Genomic DNA, 17,046 nt, shown 5'->3' with positions numbered 1-17,046 from the left:
TGTTATTCAGCGGTCCGGCCCAAGTCTTTTTCACTCCGAAGTGTAGAGACGCTGTATCATGACTGCATAGATAGATATACGCGACGCCGCTATGGGTAATGAAGAGATGACCGAGCTTTCCATTGATCGTGTCGCACTCACCACACCCACCATCGCAAAGACGGCATTCCCATATCATACCCTTGCACCCTAACCAAACCCTTCCTCGGACAAATACTTCGACTCCCTTCCACACTCTCCCTCGTCTTCCTCAAATCACAATGCGCTGCCTGAGTAATCAACGTCAACTTCCCAATTTCATTCCTCTCACAACAAATCTCTTTCACCTTATGCATCTCAAGCCTTCTCCAAACCTTGAACGCCTCCTCATCATCAACAAGACCAGAATCAATTCTCAACCGTGCTGGTGCTGCTCTGTCTACAAATTCCTCCCAAAAAACCACATCCCGATACCAAAGTCCAAGGCATTCCGCGTGAATCTGACGACTCGTTCGAAAAAACGCCGGTTCCTCGAAGGAGAAACTTGCTTGTTTTTTGCTGCCTTGTTTTCGGTCCAAAATCTCGGCGTGCATGGCAAACAAGAAAATTTTGTTTCGAAGTTCGCCGGGGAGTTTGAAGATTAAGGATTGCGCGTTTTGGAGGAGGAGGATGTGGTGTCGGACGCTTTCGAGGCGGGTTTTTATTGCTTCGAGGTCGGCGTAGCTCAGGGTGTTGAGGAGGGACAGTTGGGTTGGGTTGGAGGGCATTTTTGGGTTATGTTTTAATTTTGATTCGTACATGGGATGGTAATGGTGAGTGAAGTGTTTGATCTGGTGTGTATTGTTTGAGAGCGGTTGAGTTGTTGTCATCAAGGTGCTTGGTATGGTGGGTGTTCTCGGCCATCAATGTCGCGGGATTGTCCGAAGTTCAAGCGCGGTGGATTCTTGCAGGATTGGGGTCCACCCCGTGGAGACATGAGACAGCTGAAGAGGAGGAAAACGGAACCTCATCCGAACGGCAAGGACACATCTGATAAGATGGCGTGCAGCGTAGTACAACCAAGATCCGCTCACCTCGGCCTGGTCACCGTCCAGGGCATCAAGCCAGGGTCCATTCCTTCAGCTTCAGCTGCGGCGAAGCTTGGTAGCTGGAAATGGAAATCGTTTCGGTCAAAACGAATACGCAATCAGCTGAGTTGATCCTTCGCGAGAGTACTGTACTGTAATTAGGAAATTTGGAAGACCTGTGTCGCGTGGAATTCGCCTAGCCTTACGCCACGAACAATGATAGATTCGGTGAACATAAGCGTGGTGCAGCTTTCTTGCTCCGAACATGGCCTCAAGCTTGTACTACTCGTGCGAAAGCGGAAGGCTGGCGGATAGCACGCATGTCGTCGATGTAAGTACGCGGACGTGTGAATCGCATCGCACCTACAAGATCAATGATATCCTCTTCTTCAGATCGCAACTGCGTGCTCGTTGTGGTGTCTCTCCTTGATGCGACCAGCTTTGAAGGCCTGATCGCTTTTTGGGTAGTAGGGTGTCGAATTGCAGTAGCAAGCTGTGGTGTGATACTGGAATCAAAGTGCCCGATCTGACTAGGTCTTCGAGGAGCAGACTGAGGTGCTCTCCGTTGATGGATGAAACGTCGTGCTCGTAAAGCAGACATGCGAGAGGTCCTCCGCTCTTGAGTGCTTTTCAGCGCATGCTGCGTGTTGTGGAGTCGTCGGCGCATTACATGGCTTGTGGATCGTGAAGCGATTTTCCGATGTGGATCTTTGGGCAGTGTCACGTTTGTGCTCACAACTTGTGTTGTTCTGGGGCCGAATGGAGATGTCGTCCTCGAGATAAGCCCATAGTCAAAATATGATACTGGGACTGACCCCCTCATCGATGTCGAAGTGTCATGCTGCGTCTCTGGAAGCACTCCATCAGAGTCCCAGCTCATTTTGCTTTCGACACGCTCAATATGCCAGGGTGGAGGAGTGTCGGGTGCCTTTGCTTGTCCGTGGAAGGAAGACAGCTCATGATCAGAAATTGCGGATCGTTGAAGCGGCTTCAGGTTGATGCGCTCGCATAGAGTCTCCCATCTCGTAGGAACTTCTCGATGCTCCTCGAGCTTCTCACTGAATTGCACCCGTTTCCTAGACTTGATATTGGAGTCAGTGTCGTTCCGCGACGACTTCAGAGATGGCTTTCTGGTTCGTTGAGTATGCTCATCGGATATGCTGAGGTCGGCAGTTGCTTCCTGAAGTTCGTGCACAGAATCTATGCTTAGTGATGGCATGACGGTTGCACACGGATTAGTTTTGTTGTCAGTGGTCAATGTTGTATCTGACAAATCTTGAGATTTTTCCATTTGCATCTTCGACGCCAATCGAGAAGGGTTTGATCAGGCGATAGTCAGTAGAGTCAGCAGACTGTAGGTATTGGAAGTGGTACAAGGGTCGTATTTGTGGAGGTCGCACAGGGATTGGAGTCTGCAGGCGTGAGGAAGTGGCATGCTCTCATGAAGAAAAGAAGATCATCTTTTATTGCCGAGATACGCAGATCGTGTGCAACAAAGGTCTTGCGACTGATTGCTGTCGCAATTAGTTCCTACGCACAGCGAGACACCAGGACGCCGCGCGGTCAAAGTCCTTTATCCGTGGCGCCACTGATTTTTGGAGAGTGCATTATGGCTAGGCTGAAGAATAGCTTTGAGACACGCTCTCCCTGAAACGACGCCCAAAAACGTGAGAAACACTCCCCGAAGTTGGTTCAGGTCAAGGCATGCGGTCTTCCATCCGCAGATTGCAAACGTACCTTAGTCCGGAACGCAGAGAAGGCTTGGTAGTGACCAGATGTGACAGGAGCGCCAGTGTCATCTCGAGACGTGCTGGGTGTGGACTAAGCTGTGGGAAGCTGAGCGCGTTTCGGGAACGACTGCAGACTTCTCAAACCGCAGACACGCTCAGGTCTCGCTTTCCGCAGGCCCTCAAACCCATTTCGAGCTTATGCCGGGTAGCCAGTAGCCAGCGCACTCGAGCATCGACAGATAGCACTCCCATGGATAGAACTGCCTGACCCAGCACTGTTGGGCTTCGCGGTGAACATCGAATCCCATGCTCATGCTCATGCTCATGCTCATGCTCATGCTCATGCTCATGCTCATGCTCATGCTCATGCTCATGCTCATGCTCATGCTCATGCTCATGCTCCTGCTCATGCTCATGCCCCCCAGCGCGCTACAGAAATGTCTTCAGGGCTGCGTGTATTTGACGAGGCCATCAGTAGTCCATATGATCAGGCAAAAAGTCGAATCGCATTTTCGGGGGCGGCAAAAGTGCAGCTAACCAGCCTGGTTGGCAACTGCGGCGCCGACGACAGGAGACAGTCGCTCCAATACAACAGATCGGGGTGATTCAGGTGTCCATAGAATGCGATATATGATGGCGCAGCGTGAGCGCGTTAGGCACAGGAGACAGCGCAGCAAAAGGAGAGCACCAGCACCATTTTTGAGTTTTGACCCTGGCCTGGTTGCGCACGGCCCGACTGTCTCTCCGAATCCATTAATGCCACCTAAGGTGTTCAAGGAAATGTGACAGCGACAGCGGTTATAGAGGACACACTACGACTTTCTCCTCACCACCGACGACCTTTGGTCTTTCGCGCTTTCTCTTTCATTCTACCGCACTTCCTTCAAACGTGTGCCACTTTGCGGCTGCATCTGACGGCGTTCTCTTCGAAAGCCCAAAGCCGACGACAATAAAGAAGCATACAAAGTCACGCCTTCACTTGGATTAGTTTTGGCAGACAACGACAGGAACTATACAAACCAGCCTCAGCCTCGACGGCACAGCGTGCGCATAGCGCTCTTCAATCGCCGCGGCCATGTCGAACGAATACAACTACGATGCCGATGCGCAATTCTTCCCCTACTTCGTCTTGACCATGACGTCTCTGGTCACCCTCCCTCTCACATACTCCCTCCTGCGAACACCCACCGACACCTCCGCGCTCGCAAAAGCAGGCCACATTGACTCGGGATACAAGCCGGACAATGAGGATATCATTCTCGCTCAGCGCGCCAAGCAGAAGCGGAAAGAGCTGCGACTCAAGCGTATGCTCACCGCCGTCACAGGATGGCTCGTTATGGCGTACATGGTCTACCTCGTGCTTGTCACTGCACGTACCGAGACGAAGATCTGGGACCCGTACAGTATCCTGAATATCGGCATGTCTGCCACAGAGAAGGAGATCAACTCGCGCTACAGACGCCTGTCCATCACTATGCATCCTGACAAGCGCCAGCCCAATCCTGCCCTCAATGAAACAGAAGCTTCCATCAACGACGACTGGGTCGAGATTGTCAAGGCGTACAAAGCTCTGACTGACGAAGAGATTCGCAACAACTACCAGATGTACGGCCACCCAGATGGCAAGCAGAGCGCGAGCTTCGGAATCGCACTGCCACAATTCCTTGTTGCTGAGGGAAGTGGAAAGTACATTCTGGCCATGTACGGCTTGCTCCTGGGCATTGGTCTGCCATGGCTAGTCGGCAAGTGGTGGTACGGGATGCAAAAGCAGACACGAGAGCGCATTCTTGTCACCAGCGCTGGAAATATGGTGCGTGAATACAAGGAGCGTATGGATGGCGGTGATGTCGTCTCTGCTATCAGCACTGCTGTTGAGTTCAGAGACATCCTGCACGGTACAAAGAGCGAACAGGATCTGGGCAAGCTTGAAAATAGACTGCTCTCCAATCCGGAGGCCGCGCTCCTCCCGAAAGACCAGACCAAGCTACAGGATTTGGAAGATCAAGTCCGGAGAAAGACTCTTGCTCTACTCTGGGCCTATCTTACTCGCACCGACCTTGGAGACAAGACCCTCGAAGCAGAGAAATTCGAGATCGCTCCTACCGCCGAACAAATGAATCAAGCTTTCATATCGATTACACTGGCATTCGGCTTCACCGCACCACTGATGTCCACCTACCATGTCAACCAGTCTCTTGTGCAAGCTGTACCGCCTTCGTCAGCTTCACGCTCACCGTTGCTGCAACTACCACATTTCACATCCACAGCCATCCGCCAAATTGAGAATGCCGCCAACACAAACAAGGAGCATATGACCATTCAGTCTTTTATGGCTCTGCCTGCCGAACAACGACAAGCGCTTGCTCAGGCAGCTGGAATCACCAACGATAAGTTGAAAGTTGCTGAAGGTGTTGCGATGAAGCTGCCATATCTTCGCGTTGAAAAGGCATTCTTTAAGGTGGCTGGCGAGAAGTACATCATTCCATCGTCCCTAGTGCAAATGGTCATCAAAGCTCGCTTCATACCACCCGGCACACCTGCATCTCGAATCCCCAAAGTTGATGAGAAGGACCTTCTAGACATTGACCCAGCCGAGGGCGACGTCAAAGCTCAAAAGATTGAGCAAGAGCAGAACCCCGTTCCTCTTGCACATGCCCCCTTCTTTGCCAAGGATAGAGCGCCGAAGTGGCACGTCTTTCTGGCGGATGGCCGGCAAGGCAAGATTGCCGTTCCGCCATTCACCTTTGTCACTTTCGACAAGAAGCCGTTCGACGCTGATGGCAAGCCAACGTTTGCGGTCGTCACACTCAAGATGCAATTCGGTGCACCACCACAACCCGGCGAGTACAAATTCCGATGCACATGGTATGCGACAGCTATATCGGCTTTGACTATAAGCAAGATATCTCGCTCAACGTTGATGACCCAAGCAAAGCTCAGGAGGTGGACGATGACGAGATCAGCGAACCAGAAGAAGGTGAGCATGCCTGTTCCGCTCTACTCTACCCTAATACTGATTCATTCGCAGACACTATTGCCGGTCAAATGGCTGCGCTGCAAGGGAAACCCACCGCTGATGCAGATCGTCCGCGCCGCAATGAGCGCCTGCGGAAGAAGCTAGAAGAAGATAGCGACTACGAATCTGGCACCGATGATGAGGATCAGGACTCTGAAAGCGAAACAGACACCGATACGGACAGCGAGGCTGAAGATGCCCAGGTCAAGAAGAAGGGCTGGTGGTAGTTTATAGGCTGTACATGGTTATAGTGAAATATTCTAGCGAGGCGTTCAGGCGGAGCATTGTATTGGCATGTTTTGTATCAAACGCCTCGTACTACGTCCTTACCTCTGATCTAGTGTGGCAGGCAGAGCGTCATTGACGGCGTCAAACATCGGAGCGACCACCGCTAGCTTTGAGCTAACATCTCTCGATTGCGGAATAGCTCAATCAATCGCCCGTCGAAACGCTTTCGTCCTCGATGGCCTTTCTTGTCCCTTCTCTCACTCCAGAAGTCAAATTTACTCTCCGGCGGCGCCAAAATCTTGGGATCCTCCTCACTCACCTCATCCCCGACTCCAAAACCCTCGATCATACAGATCAGCGCATACTTACTCCCAAACACTTCCGTCAAATTTCTTGTTCGCAATGAGCGCAGAATGCTCATCAATCGCTAATCTGTCAATGGCCTATAACCGTAGTACTATATCAACGCCTGAGAAGCTGCTTCAAATCTCTATTTCGTGATATACTCCTACCATCTCTCCCCTCAACATCGCATTTAGTAAATAAATCATCTTCCTACTCCGGCTTCCTCGGCTTCCTATCAGCCAAAACCGTCGCAAACATCGCCATAGCCTTAACATTCACTTCCGCCGGCACAGGTTGATCCGGCTCCGCCAACTGACTCAACAATTTGAAATAATTGATATAGAAACTTGGAGTCGTCGTGAAGAAAATTTTTGCTTCTTCGTCAAAGGGATTGCTGAATGTATGTGGGGCTCGGATTGGGACGACGACGTAGTCTCCGGTTTTTGCGTCGAGGATTTTTTTGTCGTGGCCTTCGGAGGTGGTGTCTGGGATGTGGAAGCGTACGGTGCCTTGCGTGATTAGGAAGGTTTCGTCGTGCATTTCGTGCCAGTGTGGTGGGGGTCCGGGGGTTTTGGGGGGCATGATTAGTTCGGCGGAGCCTAGGCGGTTGTCTGTTTGGGTGTGAGGATGGGTGGTCTTTAGAATTGGGCGATGACTTCAGCTTACCTGTGTGAGAGCCGTCTTCTAAGATTCGACAGGTCAATGGACCGAGTTTGAGGACTTCGCCAGCTTTCGCTTCGACAAACTCGATGTCTCTGTCTGGTACGCTGACTAGGCCGGCCATGGTTGTTCTGCCGAATGTGTGCAGTGAGTCAAGTCCCTTCGTTCGGTCTCAAGAATTGAGAAGATTCGATTCTTGAAAGGGGCAATTGTGGGAAAGCGGAGACTGCATGAAAAGGAACAGAGAAGAGCACTCAGCTGAGAGATGTGGTGATGTGATGTCGGAGATAGTGGGGCCTTTGGTTTAGAACCACCGCATCTTGAACCTGCTGTGACCATGGCCAAAATCCATTTGAAGCATCTGAGAGCCTTAGCAACATCATCCTGGCACAAATTGTACTGTGTTCGGAGCCGGATAGCTTCAGAATTGCTTTCGGTGCCGTGGAGTGGGAGCGAGGTCAGGACATGGATCTGCGGCAATGAAGCCCTACATCGTGTGGCGGCGATGCTGAGTCTCTGAGCAGTTTCGAGGTGAACAGCATGAACAAGCATTGTGTTCCAGACAAATACTCTAGCGAGAAAGAGAAGGCAATCTGCTGAGACTGGATGACGAAGGTGAAGGCGTGACTGTGGCGACGCTTTCGCGTGGTCTTGGCACGACGCGTCGCGCTTGCCTGAATGCTTGCATCTGCACCTCCTAACAATACGCCATGGCAATGGCAAAAGAGCGGCGGCCATCACGATGAAGCCCTTCAAGCCGCCGAGTCTGGTCAATCGGCCTGCTCAAGTGCCATCGCCGCCTTTGGGCGGACCCCCTGCAAAGAGGCGTCGTATCAGCAAACAAGGCGACGAGGAAGACGGTGTGGAGTCGACCATTGCTGCCGCAAAGATTCTGTCGACTGCGCCCAGCACAAAACCACTTCTTCCATCGCAAAAATTCCAGCCACCAGCGATTCGGAAGCCTCTCACTCCACTCCCCAATGCATCCTCTCAACCTGCGACCCAGCCTGAGGATGCTCTTCAAACCTATTATCTGGTCTTGTGGCGGAAGTTCACAACGAAGAAGAACAAGACTTGGGATGGTGATGGTGTGCTCTCCGTCTCTGGCAAGTCTGGTGTCCTTCAGGACATCTGTGGTAAAGAACTCGGTCGTGGGGTGGTCAGAGGCCCACTTCTGTCTGGCTCAGAGCTCTCCATAGGTGGCAAGGAGGTGGAGGTCGATAACATTCTTCCCAGAGAAGAATATATCTCTGGTCGTGTCTTTCTCGGCACCAAAAAGTCTACGCCTGCGCCCTCGTTGAAGGAGATTGATAAGACCAATCGCGTTTCACAGAAGGCACAGGCGAAGCATAAGAAGCTTGCTGAATCCCAGAAGGAACGTTTGACCACAGCCATCGCTTCAACTCAATCTACAAAGTCCACCTTCAAGACTCCGCTCCTACACAACACGGTCGAGTCAACATCAAAGACTTCGAAAATTCCCGAACCGCGCCATGACCCCAAGGGTGAGAATGCTCTGGTCATGAAGCGACTGGCTAGTGTGCCGAAAGGTAGACAGATTGTCGATGTTGTCGTCGATCCGCTGCTCACGAAACATCTTCGAGAGCATCAGCGTGAAGGCGTTGCATTTCTCTACGAATGTGTGATGGGCATGAAAGATTACGATGGCGAAGGTGCGATCTTAGCGGATGAAATGGGGCTCGGAAAGACTTTGCAGACCATTGCACTGCTGTGGACGCTTCTTAAACAGAATCCGGTCTTCGAAGATGCTCCTGTCATCAAGAAGGCTCTCATCGTCTGTCCAGTGTCATTGATCAAGAATTGGCGGAACGAGTTTCGCAAGTGGCTGGGCAGCGAGCGCATCGGCGTATTTGTTGCTGATGACAACAAGATGCGACTCACGGATTTCACGAAAGGCAGAGCCTATCACGTAATGATCATCGGCTATGAGAAGCTCACCAAAGTCAAGGATCAGCTCCAAGGAGGAACTGGGATCGACATCGTCATCTGTGATGAAGGACACCGCCTCAAGACTGCAAGCAACAAGGCCGCTGGTGCTATCAAATCGTTGAACACCGATCGACGAATCATTCTTAGCGGCACACCGATCCAGAATGATCTTTCTGAATTCTACACGATGGTCGACTTTGTCAATCCTAACATCATGAGCAAATACACAACCTTCAAGAAGGAATTCGAAACACCCATCCTCAAATCGCGACAGCCTGGTGCGTCGCAGTCTGATCTGGAAAAGGGCGAAGCTCGAAGCGCCCAGCTCGCTGATCTTACTGGCAAATTTATTCTGCGCCGCACTGCGGAGATTTTGAATAAGTATCTACCACCCAAGACGGAATATGTGGTCTTCTGTAGACCGACAGAAGCTCAGAAGACTGTGTATCGCATGATCGTCAGTTCGCAGGCGTTCATGGCTGCAATGAACACCAAAGCTGTGGTGTTGGAGCTCATTATGATTCTCAAGAAAGTTTGCAACAGTCCCAACCTGCTGATACAAAAGACGGGCGACAAGGATGAGCAGACCAAGCGCTCTGACCTCTTCGAGGATGTGCCGAAGCATTTGCTCGGCTCTGCTGGTTCTAGTGGCAAGCTGCAGGTGTTCGATTCCTTGCTTCACCAAATTCACACTCATACTGACGAAAAGGTTGTGGTCGTGAGCAATTACACCTCCACAATGGATGTACTCGGTCGCCTTTTGACATCCATGGATATGAGCTTTCTTCGGCTTGATGGAAGCACACCTACGAATAAGCGTCAGGAGATCGTCGATCACTTCAACAGGTGGCCCCGTAAGAAGGCCTTCGTGCTGTTGCTGTCAGCAAAAGCAGGAGGAGTTGGTCTCAACCTGATAGGCGCCTCCCGACTAGTCATGTTCGATATGGATTGGAACCCTGCAACCGATCTTCAGGCCATGGCACGCGTGCACAGAGATGGTCAGAAGAGACCTTGCTTCATCTACCGTCTGCTTACCCAGGGAGCTCTCGATGAGAAGATCTTTCAGCGCCAAGTGAGCAAGGTCGGTCTTGCAGACAGCATCGTTGATGGCAAAGCCGCCGCGAGTGGTTTCACGCAAGCGGAGCTCCGCGATCTATTCACGCTGGACGAAGGCGAAGACTGCCAGACGCATAAACTGTTGGGATGCAGTTGTGGTGGCAACGGGCAACCCGTTGCAGATGTCTCGGAAAGTGAAGTCGATTCAGAACAGACCTTCACAGAGCTCGACGAGAACGGAGTCGAGGTATGGCGAATGGACGGAGACTCCGACGATGACCATGCATTTCTAGCACAGAAGAAGAAACAGAAGATTCCCACCCTTGCTGAAGTCGACCGTGATGCGCAAGAGGCAGAAATTGAACGGAACGCCAAGGAGAGTCGTGATTCTGCCGGTCGCGCCAAAATGTTAAGCTTAATGCAGTATACGCATTTTGACACGGCGCTTGCGCATCACAAGCCTAACGTCGCACCAATGATGTCAGGCGAGGACGACGACGAAGAATTTGACACGTCCAACAACGACTCGTCGGTTTCGGAGGTCGTCGAAAGTGCTGTGCAGGACGATGCGCTGCGGAGCGTCATCTGCGAGCCTGGAGGAAGGGTTGGCTTTGTTTTTGCAAAGTTGAGCTCCTAGTTCACGGGCAGTGGGCAGTACAGTATCGATAAAGTTGATGGCTGATGATGGAAATAGATTCAGATTGCTCACGAAGACATAGATCAGACAGCATAGCAGTAATTAATGTACAGGACAGCGCAAAGCTCTGTACTGTTTGGGCTTCGACGGTCAATTCAATTCAAGGCATTAAGGCCTTTTATTAGACGAAAGACTATATCGGATCAGGCGAACAGCAGACATCACTGATGTACGTGAGTGAATGAAGACGATTTGCATCATGGGTATCTCACAGCTGAAAATTAGGTATATACAAAGCTCATCTGAGACTGTTCTGTGTTCTGAGAGGGATGATTCTTTTTTTTCCTTCTTAATTATTACTTACCTTCCCCTCCTCCTCTCCCCCATTCTTCTTCCCATCACTCAACATCAACCTTCCTAATTTCCACATATCCCGAATCCAACTTTGGAACTTCAATCCTCAAAATCCCATCCTCCAACCTCGCAGTGATCCCATCGACGTCGACTTGCGCCGGGTTAGCTCGACTCCCCAATCGCAGCTTCCGCTCGAAAGCCCCGACCTTACGCTCATCAAGCGCAAGCGTTTTCAAAAACTCTTCGTCTCCGGGACGGTAGGTGACTCCAGTGATGCTGAGTTCGGATTTTTCCGCATCCCAATTTACGGATATGTCTTCTTTTTTCGCTCCTGGAAGGGAGATGTGGACCACGAAGGCTTCGGGTGTGTCGAAGACGTCTGCGTCGGGTTTGTGATCTTGGTTCTTATTGTCGGGGTTGTTTTCGGCGAATGGGTTTAGGTGCTCTTGGAACATGTTGGTCCAGGCGCTGAAGGGACCTCCTATTCCGGTGTATGGGTGGAAGTGGCCTCGACCGCCGCGGGCCCAGGCTCGACCTCCGCGTCCACATGGACCTCGACGTGGGCCGGGACCGTGGTGTCCGTGACGACCGGGGCGGCGTCCTTCTTCTGGGGATGAAGGGAAGGGTGGTGGTGGACCTCTTGGGTCGGATGGACCGGCTTCTGGGGCATCCTCATCCTCGTGGGGTGGAGGAGGCGGTGGTGGACCTTCGTGATGTGGTGGTGGACCATGATGTGGGTGTGGTGGTGGCGGTGGCGGTGGCGGTGGTGGACCGTGGCGTCCACGGTGAGGGAATGGTCCCCAAGGGAACCCAGCCCAGCCGTTTGACCACGAGTTTCGATGTTCGTTTTCTTGTTCGTTGTCGGAGCCCTCCTCTGGATGGCGAGTGCTGCCTTGTTCCTCTAGAGAGGCGACAAAGTCCCAGAAGGGAGCTGTCTGGTTGTAGTATCTTACTGAAGGCATATTTGTTGATGCTCTGATGTTGGAAAGAAAGTGGGTTGTGGTGGTTGGATGACGAAGGGAAGGAGGACTACTGAGCAACTTGAGCGGATCTTATACAAGACGATACGACCACCTTACCGGATGGCGAGCGTCAAGGTTGTAGGCAGCCAGATAGGCACGCGGAAGCTTCGTCAGCCACTACGCATGCAGAGTGTAGAAGAAGCCGGACGGTGGAAAGTAGGCAGGACGGTTGCTGATAGGCTGCAGGAGGTGTACGTAGGATAGTGTAGGATGTAGCCACAGTGGCAAATAGGAATTATAGATGAATCTAGCCTGCTACAGCGTGTTGACTCATGGTTCGTGTGTGCTTGTTGGACGGATGTAGGTTCGAAGGATGCGCATGTTCGGGAAAGCTTGACGATGAAGAGTTCGGCCGAAGCGGTTCGAATTGCCCGAGGGAAGTCACGTGGCTATCCAGCCCGTTCCAGCCAAGCCTTGCTGCCTGATGGCCTGAACGGAGGGAGGTAGGACTCCTTCAACTGCCTCCATCTCAGGCTATTTTCGCTTTGTGCTCGTGACTTCCTTCATGTTCTACGTGCACCGGATCTCGGGTCTTCTTAATATAGTATAGTATAGAAGGAAGAGCGAGCCTTAGCGAAGCGCCTAAAGATAAACTATACTAATCGGGCGATTCCTTGTTCGTAATACCTCCTTATAGAGTATATATAGATTTACAACTTAATACCTACTATAGATAGGGCTTAGTATATATAGAGGGGGTTCTATAGTATAGGAAGGCGCAACACATCGTAAATATTTTAAAATTAGTATCGTAAAAGTAAGATCTATAGTCTATTCTAACTATACGGACAGTTTCGGCTTCGCGTTTGTTCTACGAATACCTATATTACAATAGATAATAACTATCTTCTAGAATACTCTATCTATACGAGGAACCTTAGAAAGCAATGCTCTAATACCTCTAAGTGTCGCTTTACCCGTATTTGCTATACTTTACTTATACTCGCTACCTATCGGTACCTACCCTTAAAATAGCTATTTCGCTAATTTATCGAAACCTCGATACCTATACGGATACCTAGTAACTCAAAACTTCTTAGACACCTTTAAGATATATCCGCGATCGTGTTTAACGTTATACGCTGCCGGATAATCTAGTATTTAGTGCCTCTATATCGTATCTAGTATATTAGCTACCCGATACATCCGCGATAGCGACACTCGAGCGCCGAGACCTACTGTTCTAAACAGTACGGACACCCGCTCCGCAGTCTTCGCTGCTTCTTAAAGTCGTATATACTACCGCTTAATAGACCCCGACTATTATATCTAATACTCGAAACCTAGTCTTCCGATATCTTCTATATCTACTATACTAATACTTCTGCTAACACTTCTAATAGTATATAATAGGCGACTATAATACCTAACGCGCTCTCTAACCTCTCTACGCGCGATCGCGATAAGGCTAAGAAGGGTAGACTTAATATCGGCGATACTAGCGCTAGCGCTAGAAATCGGTGTAAGAAGGAAGGCGATAAGTACTTCGTACGCCTACCCGGTCGGCCTGCAATTAATCGAATAGAGCCTTAATAGACTATCGACCGCGAGCTAGAGATACTAGAACTTAACGAGGATAATAAAGCTAGTTAGGCGGCATACTTCGAATAGCGCTACGCTAATATAGACGAGTATAGCCTCGAGGAAGTATAGCTACTTATATAGGATGCTAGTAGCAATTAATAGGCGATGCTATTCTATCGTCGCATTGTCGAGCATAGTCTGCGGCGTATATTAAAGCTAATATATCCCTATCGCGAGCTATTACTAGAACCGACTAAGATATAGCTCGACTACGTCTATACTATTATCTTCGGAAGATAGGATGTGTTACTTTTAGCTCGTACTAGCGCTAGCAAAACGATTATCTTCTAGGCCTATACTATACTTACTAGCTTTATTATATTACAGATCGTGCCGCTAACCCGCATCGCTAATAACTTAGTAATAAGTAGAGCGAGGATATAGTACAAGCTATCCGCTAGCTAGATCCGGATAAGTAGAATCTAATTAAGGTCTGCGTCCTTACTACCTAGACTAAGGAGAAGGATCTAGGCATACTAGTAAACATTAAGGAAGGCCGATATTAGTATATTATCTATAGTCCCGAGCAAGCAATAAGCGCTAATTTCTAGGAGGCCCTACGTAGCATTACCGATCGCCTTAGCTTATAGGTATAGGATAAGGCGTATATATATCTTAAGTAGAAGAACTTCCGCGGAGATTATAGTATCCTTTACCTCCTTCGCTAGCTTATAATATAGGACACGACTATTCTCGCGTACTCTACTATATTAACTAAGGAAACTAAGAAGTACCTCCTCGAGTATAGCCTCCGTCTATAGGGCAATAGCGCTTTCTAGACCTAGGTTATCTAGAGCACTATCAATCGCCCGGATACTAGATATATCTTACAAGAAATCCCGAAGGGCTAGATAACAGGCTTCGATTACCTATACTTTGTAGTCTAGTATATAATAGACAATAAGGGCTTAGCTATACTATAGAACATCTAGAAGACTATTATATTTATTAATAGTCGCAAGCAGATCGATAAGGCCCGAGTAACGATGTACTAGTAGCTCGTACTCTTAACTAATTACATTAATAAGAAGTCTCCGGCTAAGTAATACTCGCGGAAGTATACTTAGGATAGAGAGCTATTAGTACCTAGCGGAGACCGTACTATCTATATACTTAGTATTATATCCTTCTATACGGTATATATAGCTAATATCGATAAGGATAAGCGATATAAGGAGTTTAAGAAGCGAGAGTCTTAAATCCGCATCCTGTTCGGCACTCTAGCAACTTCTACTAGGGTTAATATACTAGATATCGCCCTAGTAATCTAGATTAAGCTTCTAATTACTAAGGATGTCGATAATCTAATATAGAAGTTTAGTCGAGCGGCTCGCATCCCTAGTATAGAAGCATTAGCAGTTATGTTCGCGCTATACTAGCTTAATAATCTAGAAAAGCGTATAGTAGAGGGTTCTAAGCACCGCTCGATAATCCTACGACACCTAATAGCGCCTAGTGCTAATACCGTTATGCCCTATTAATTATAGGACTATATCCTAGTCCGACTATCTAACCTTCGATATACTACTGTTCCTAGTAAGGAGTTTAACGTTAATAAGGCTATCTTCGATGCGTTTAGTTAGGAGGATAAAGAGGAAGATAAGGACACTATTATAGCCGCTTAGCAGTAAGCAGTTACTATGCCACCTCGTCCTTTTTAGTCTATAGGCAATCCTTTTAATAACGCTATCGCAAAAGCGATCGCTAAGAACGCTACTAAGAAGCCCTAGTCTAATAAGGAGATCGGCTAGCGTAATAACACCCTAGATATCTAGCTATAGTTATAGAACATGCGCTACTACCCTAACCTAGCGTATCGCCGTTGCTTTCGTAGTATAATCTTAGAGATCTATAGCGAATACGAGTGTATATATCCTGTCGACAAGGTCGTAGTAGGTACTGCCGATTGTTGTAGTATATGCAATCTAGATCTTCTAAATCGGCTAGTCTAGGAGGGCTACACTGCTCTACTAGTGCTAAAGGCACTAACAGCCCCTACTACTAGATTAACTTAGTACTACGCCCTATTATATCTCGAGACCTTTATCTCTAATATTATAGAGTTAATCTTTCTAGATCAATACGACAATCGCCTATTTAGAGTAATCCTATCCGCATTTATAGTACCGGAGCCTGCCCTATAGAATCTCTATAATGTCTTTAACTAGAAGTACGGCCGTACGGACAATGCCTTCCGAAGCTACACTTCTTTTTACGGCTAGGATTACGACGCTCCTATTAAGGAAACAGATATCGAAGAGCGGGCTATAGAGTTCTATATATAGTATTAAGCCGATAAAGCGAACAACCGTCGAGAGATCCCTATAGAAGCGCTTCTCCTAGAGATAAACCGCATTATCTATAGTGTCTTTGCTAGATACGAGGTCTTCGCTATAGAGAAAAAGAAGAAGGAGGACGATAATAAGAAGGCAAAGGAGGCTGCTACTACGGCCGCCGGTGCCGCGCCTCGGCCTATATAACCTACCGCTTAGTCTACTAACTAATAGTAGCGCCGTAACTAGTTGTAGAAGAACACCTAGAATTCTACTCGCTCTACTATCGAGGCTCGTAAGAAGATAGTAGCGAAGAATACTAGAGGTCGAGCTATATAGGATCTAGATTACGAGGAGACTGCGCGTCGCCGAGTAGAAGGTAGTAGTAGCTAAGCAGGAGGTAGTAATAGTAGATTAAGCCGTTGCTTAGGTCGTACTCGTACGCTATCGGCTCGAGAGAGAGAGCGTAGGCGTAAGGCTAGCTAGTAGGAAGGTAACGATATAGAAGACTTGCTAATGTTTAGTATATAATATTCTACGAGAGTATACCTAGTTTAGCTGCTTCTGCGAGAGCTAGCGTATAATGCCTAGTTTAGCTACTTCTACGAGAGCTAGCGCTAGAATTAGCGCTAGAATTAGTACTAGAATTAGCACTAGAAATAGTACTAGAATTAGCGCTAGAGATAGCACTAGAATTGGCGCTAGAGATAGCACTAGAATTGGCATTCAATAAGGTCCTTCCTTACTACCCTTCTATTATATCCTTATAAGCTCGCTAAGTCCTTATCCTATCCCCGGAAAAGTAAGCCGTAATACTACGCTCGATCGTAGGTTATATACTATACTATCTTCTAGATCGGATAGGTTGTATACTATAATATTAGCGTATAATATGTAATGCCTAGTTTAGCTGCTTCTGCGAGAGCTAGCGTATAGTAGTACCTAGTTTAGCTGCTTCTACGAGAGCTAGCGTATAGTAGTGCCTAGTTTAGCTGCTTCTACGAGAGCCGGCGTATAATGTAGGATGCCTAGTTAAGCTGCTTCTACGAGAGCTAGCGTATAATATATAGTAAAATAGCGCTAGAATTAGCAATAAAGATAGTGCTAGAGATAGCACTAGGATAGCACTAGAATTAGCATTTAAT

At 48.8% G+C, this 17,046-nt stretch overlaps 5 protein-coding genes across 5 annotated transcripts; 2 read left to right on the top strand and 3 right to left on the bottom strand.

Annotated features, from left to right (window-relative positions):
* Positions 1-2: 2 nt before the first annotated feature.
* On the bottom strand, positions 3-4,398 carry MYCFIDRAFT_206511 (uncharacterized protein; the record flags this gene model as incomplete). The annotated part of the gene is made up of 21 exons (XM_007924835.1): positions 3,818-4,398; positions 3,748-3,786; positions 3,655-3,700; positions 3,586-3,631; positions 3,346-3,539; positions 3,241-3,309; positions 2,962-3,205; positions 2,912-2,930; positions 2,819-2,882; positions 2,685-2,757; positions 2,585-2,634; positions 2,400-2,546; positions 1,330-2,343; positions 1,258-1,295; positions 1,156-1,222; positions 1,053-1,126; positions 943-1,008; positions 224-873; positions 163-181; positions 86-136; positions 3-51 (listed from the first exon to the last, which is right to left on the bottom strand). The coding sequence occupies exons 1-21, from the start codon at positions 3,826-3,828 to the stop codon at positions 3-5; spliced, it is 3,030 nt and encodes a 1,009-aa protein (XP_007923026.1). The 5' UTR covers positions 3,829-4,398.
* On the top strand, positions 3,640-6,247 carry MYCFIDRAFT_53431 (uncharacterized protein). Its single transcript, XM_007924392.1, has 3 exons — positions 3,640-5,566; positions 5,653-5,753; positions 5,805-6,247. The coding sequence occupies exons 1-3, from the start codon at positions 3,852-3,854 to the stop codon at positions 6,017-6,019; spliced, it is 2,031 nt and encodes a 676-aa protein (XP_007922583.1). The 5' UTR covers positions 3,640-3,851; the 3' UTR covers positions 6,020-6,247.
* A 15-nt stretch (positions 6,248-6,262) lies between these two features.
* Positions 6,263-7,584, bottom strand: MYCFIDRAFT_210224 (uncharacterized protein). Its single transcript, XM_007924834.1, has 2 exons — positions 7,032-7,584; positions 6,263-6,976 (listed from the first exon to the last, which is right to left on the bottom strand). The coding sequence occupies exons 1-2, from the start codon at positions 7,147-7,149 to the stop codon at positions 6,576-6,578; spliced, it is 519 nt and encodes a 172-aa protein (XP_007923025.1). The 5' UTR covers positions 7,150-7,584; the 3' UTR covers positions 6,263-6,575.
* Positions 7,585-7,767: 183 nt separating this feature from the next.
* MYCFIDRAFT_213848 (uncharacterized protein) lies at positions 7,768-10,814 on the top strand (the record flags this gene model as incomplete). Its single annotated transcript, XM_007924833.1, has 1 exon — positions 7,768-10,814. One exon carries the CDS (start codon positions 7,768-7,770, stop codon positions 10,666-10,668), a length of 2,901 nt encoding a protein of 966 aa, XP_007923024.1. The 3' UTR covers positions 10,669-10,814.
* A 93-nt stretch (positions 10,815-10,907) lies between these two features.
* MYCFIDRAFT_210223 (uncharacterized protein) lies at positions 10,908-12,024 on the bottom strand. The gene has a single exon (XM_007924832.1). The coding sequence runs from the start codon at positions 11,982-11,984 to the stop codon at positions 11,067-11,069; it is 918 nt and encodes a 305-aa protein (XP_007923023.1). The 5' UTR covers positions 11,985-12,024; the 3' UTR covers positions 10,908-11,066.
* Positions 12,025-17,046: the final 5,022 nt, after the last annotated feature.

The sequence above is a fragment of the Pseudocercospora fijiensis genome (assembly GCF_000340215.1).
Source record: "Pseudocercospora fijiensis CIRAD86 unplaced genomic scaffold MYCFIscaffold_2, whole genome shotgun sequence".
NCBI lineage: Eukaryota > Fungi > Ascomycota > Dothideomycetes > Mycosphaerellales > Mycosphaerellaceae > Pseudocercospora > Pseudocercospora fijiensis.
This window is presented reverse-complemented; position numbering and strand designations above follow the sequence as displayed.